General features: G+C 28.5%; 1 protein-coding gene across 1 annotated transcript; it reads left to right on the top strand.

Moving 5' to 3' along the window:
- The first annotated feature begins 564 nt into the window (after nucleotides 1-564).
- Nucleotides 565-4,125, top strand: LOC112766730 (peroxidase P7). The gene is made up of 4 exons (XM_025812621.3): nucleotides 565-892; nucleotides 2,169-2,360; nucleotides 2,435-2,600; nucleotides 3,303-4,125. The coding sequence occupies exons 1-4, from the start codon at nucleotides 683-685 to the stop codon at nucleotides 3,695-3,697; spliced, it is 963 nt and encodes a 320-aa protein (XP_025668406.1). The 5' UTR covers nucleotides 565-682; the 3' UTR covers nucleotides 3,698-4,125.
- The last annotated feature ends 340 nt before the right edge of the window (nucleotides 4,126-4,465 follow it).

The following is a 4,465-nucleotide window of genomic DNA, read 5'->3' as shown; positions in this document are numbered from 1 at the left end:
TCGAATCTAGAACTCTAATACTATATCATGAAACCACTCATTCCAAAAGTGTAACATGACAGGATAATGTAACACTAATGGTCATATCTCTAATACTTCCTAAACCTCTATTGTACACATTAGACGCTTAGACATTGACTCTCTATACTTATTCATAATGATTAATGGATTAACATCAACGTGTTAGATGTATAATATATATAATTCATATATTTTATTTGCTAATTTAAACCTTTATGACATATTATAAAAAAATGTTATGATTAAAAAAATTTAGAATTCAATCTTTATACCTTAAAAAAAGTTTCAAAAAGGCAAACGATCTATTTAAGAGAAAAAAAGGTGATAAAAAATTTACGTTTTAAATTTAAAAAAGTATTTTTGCGTGAAAGAACATGTTAAATAATCATTAATGTATTTTTAATTTTTATGTTTTTAATATTTTTTAATTTTATAAATAATTTGGACTGATTCAAAACATAGGAGCATGCCAAAAGAGGAGCAAGCAATATAGAGCAGCATATATGTCCCCTAATCACATCTATATATAGGGCACCTTCACAGTTTTAGAAACCACACAAACACTCTTAGGCACAAAAATTAAGGGATTTATAAAACACGCAGCTATACCTAACTAGCTAGTGCCTCATATATCCTAAGGTTTTAGACTTATATAGTTATTATGGGTTCAAATAATCTAGTTATGATTGGTTTGTTCCTCCTTGTCCTTGTGTTGGGTAGTGCCAATGCATCACTTTCCACAGAGTTCTATTCAAGTTCATGTCCAAAACTCCTTGACACTGTGAAATGCACAGTGGAAGCTGCCATCAAAAAAGAGACTCGCATGGGTGCTTCTCTCCTACGTTTGTTCTTCCATGATTGCTTTGTTAATGTAAGTACTACACACACTTCTTAATTAATTAATTACTGTACAATTTAATGTCTTCACACTACTAATAATTAATTAGTTCTCTCTCTCTCTCTATATATATATATATGACAAAAACTCACGTGCATGTCATAAAATTGTTAATTGAGAATTTTTAGATGACATATTTGACTAAGACTCAGGTTGGATAAACAACTTAATTAAACTCCTTTTGAAAAAATAGGTTAAACAATAAATAACTATATTAAAAGTAACTTATAAATAAGTTATTTTGTATTTGAATTTTTAGTTCTAAAAGTCCTTATTTTATAAAAATGTGGTAAAAAGTAGTAGTATTAGGAGAGAAATCATTTTTTTTTAACTTCTCTATAAGCTTCTAGATAGCTTCTTAGAAAGCTGCAATTTGGTTTTAAAAATTGCATCAGACATTAATACTACTACTTTTTATAACTCAAAAACTCAAAAAAGTTACTTTTGAAGTTTCCAAACGGACCCTAAATTGTTATGTAACGACTTTTTAACTATCAACTTTACATGAATAGAATTACTTATAAGTCTTCACCATATACTAATAAAAAATAAAAAAAATGTTAATAACAATTTTCTAACTCATATCTTATATATTAATTAATTAATGTAATATTACTTATTAAGTCAAGAGTGTCATATTTCTTATTATATGAATAGATTTTGACCATATATTTATTACGTTTTATATGAATAATTTAGATATATAAAATAATTTAATTTTAATACCTTATTAATATAAATTACGTATATTTAATTATGTAATCTCACATCACCATATTTTTTACATGACCATATAAATAGTGATTAAAAAAATAGATGCAATTGAATAATTATGAAAAATATTTTATATTATTATCACTACATTAAAATTAAATTCTATATAAAAATAATAAAAATTTAAATAATTTCGCATCATGAAATTTGAAAAGAGAGGTGTTAGGGACCAGCAGATTTTGTGAGTTGTAACCATCAATTAATCATCAATAGTGTATTTAATGGTGTGAAATTTTATTTAATAGTAGAGAATTATTCATTTTTTTTTGTTGGCTAAGTGTTGACCAAATTTTAATAAATCTGCTGGCCTTAGACTTATCCAATTGAAAATTTAATTTAACATATAAATATCTGTCCGTGAAGCTTTCTCCACCAAAAGTCTATGTCTTTTTTTATGTTTTGAACTTTGAAGTGTCATCTATCTTTGTAGAAAATTTAGAAGAAACGAAACATTACAATGTGTTAATTATAACAGGGATGTGACGGTTCAATTCTTCTGGATGATACATCAAGCTTCAAAGGAGAGAAGAATGCGGGTCCCAACAAGAACTCTGCCCGCGGATTCGAAGTGATCGACGCCGTCAAGTCCGCCGTTGAGAAAGTCTGCCCTGGTGTTGTCTCCTGCGCTGACATCCTCGCCGTCGCTGCCAGAGACTCCGTCAAGATCGTAATTAACCACACAATTAATTCCTTAAATAATTAATTTGAGTGATAATTTGATGATTAATGATGGATTTGCAGCTTGGAGGGCCCGAGTGGGATGTAAAACTTGGAAGAAGAGATGCAAGAACAGCCAGCCAATCTGCTGCCAACAACGGGATACCAGCACCAACTTCAACCCTAAATCAATTAATCTCAAAATTCGGGGCACTTGGACTTTCCACCAAGGACTTGGTCGCTTTGTCTGGTAACTTCTAATTTAACATTGGTGGAATAATTTGACGATTCTCAACTATCAACTTCACGTGAAATAAATTGCACTTGAGTTTTTAGTTTTAACATTACATACTCGTACAATTGCCCTTAACATAATAATTAAGTTTTTTTTCTTATTTATAAAATCACAATCATAATCATTAAATTCGGTTTACATCAAAATGTTTATTAGTGGTATAATCTTCAATTCATGTTTTTGGAATAAAATATCTCGTATCATAGTATTAAAACTTTATTAAAAAATTTAGAGTTTAATTTTTATTGACCTACAACAAAAAAAAAGAATTTTAGTATAAATTAAATAATAAAAAAAATAATATAAAATTTACTTAAATCCAATAAATAAATTTTATATTAAAAATATAACTACTTATCGTGCGATTCTTTCTAATGGATTAAAACTTTTGGATAAATGATTTCATATAAATTCTGTTAATCTAATATTTTTGTTATTCTCAATCATTTTATATAGATAATCTATAACTAATTAAATTCCAATTTTTTCACTAATGAATATGTTAAAAATCCTAAAAGATTAAACATATGCTAGTTTCTTAATTAGTTAGATTAAAATAAAAGGAGAAAAATGACCCAATAAAACTAAGATATTGAACACTAAGATTTGTTTTTTGTTTGTTGATATTTACTAATTTGGTGACATGTTGATTTTAAGGTGGTCACACAATTGGACAAGCAAGGTGTACAACCTTTAGATCCCACATCTACAATGAGACCAACGAGTTAGTAACATCCTTTGCTCAAACAAGGCAATCAAAATGCCCTAGGGCATCCGGTGTGGGGGACAACAACCTCGCCCCCCTTGATCTTCAGACGCCGGCGTCATTCGACAACCACTACTTCAACAACCTCATTGACCGGAAAGGCCTCCTCCATTCCGACCAGCAACTCTTCAACGGAGGATCCACTGACTCCATTGTTCGCGGCTACAGCTCAAACCCTAGCTCTTTTTTCGCCGATTTTGCCAGTGCCATGATCAAGATGGGAGACATAAATCCCCTCACTGGATCCAAGGGAGAGATTAGAAAGAATTGCAGGAGTGTGAACTAATTAAATCAAGAATTCAACAATGAAACGTGTTATTACTTGCCTATATTTTGTGAGGTGAAAATTTAGATGCAGTTGATTTTATGTGAAGTTGATAGTTAAGAATCGTTAAATAATTTAATATTTTTTTATTAAATTGTCATTTAATGACTCTCAGTCATCAATTTCACGTAAAATTAACTGCACATTTTTACTTTTTTTTTTGTGAGCTGTTGACTAAATTATAACTAGCTAGTGGGGAAAAAAAAAATCCTAGCTAGAATTGGTTTGCTTGTGTTTTGACTTTTGAATTTTGTTATTCCAAGTGTAACTGTGTGCCTTATTTTGACTTTTTCCTTGTTTTATTATCACAAAGTTGATAGCTATATTTTAATTGTGACTTTTGGGATTTGATGGTTTTAATTTTCAGATCAGATTCGGTTTTTTGTAAATTTTTTTATTTTTTGCTTTTTAAATATGTTTTCTTTTCTTAAGAGATTAATTTCGTTATAAAAAATCTAGGAAATCAATATTAATTCAATCAATTAATTTAAAAATCAGTTAACAATTAGAAAGGAAATGTAAAAAAGAATAAGTTGAAAGTAAAAACAATAAAAAATTCAAAATTTAAGTAAAAGAACATCAAAAAGTGAAACAAACTAAAATTACTTTTAAGATTTAAAATTTAAAATTTAGAATATCTAGAATTTAAAATTTAAAATTTAAAATTTAATATTTAGAATTTAAAATTTAATGTGGCTGATCGATCAGTGGTTGACTGTAATGATAAGT

Source organism: Arachis hypogaea, chromosome 17 (genome assembly GCF_003086295.3).
Source record: "Arachis hypogaea cultivar Tifrunner chromosome 17, arahy.Tifrunner.gnm2.J5K5, whole genome shotgun sequence".
In the NCBI taxonomy this organism is placed as follows: Eukaryota; Viridiplantae; Streptophyta; class Magnoliopsida; order Fabales; family Fabaceae; genus Arachis; species Arachis hypogaea.
Note: the sequence above shows the minus strand (reverse complement) of the source record. Positions and strands in the feature narration are given on the sequence as shown.

Coding starts and splice junctions, on each gene's coding strand:
- LOC112766730 (XM_025812621.3), top strand. CDS start 683: ATGGGTTCAAATAATCTAGTTATGATTGGTTTGTTCCTCCTTGTCCTT. Junction 2,361..2,434: donor CCAGAGACTCCGTCAAGATC/GTAATTAACCAC, acceptor ATGGATTTGCAG/CTTGGAGGGCCCGAGTGGGA. Junction 2,601..3,302: donor GGACTTGGTCGCTTTGTCTG/GTAACTTCTAAT, acceptor GTTGATTTTAAG/GTGGTCACACAATTGGACAA.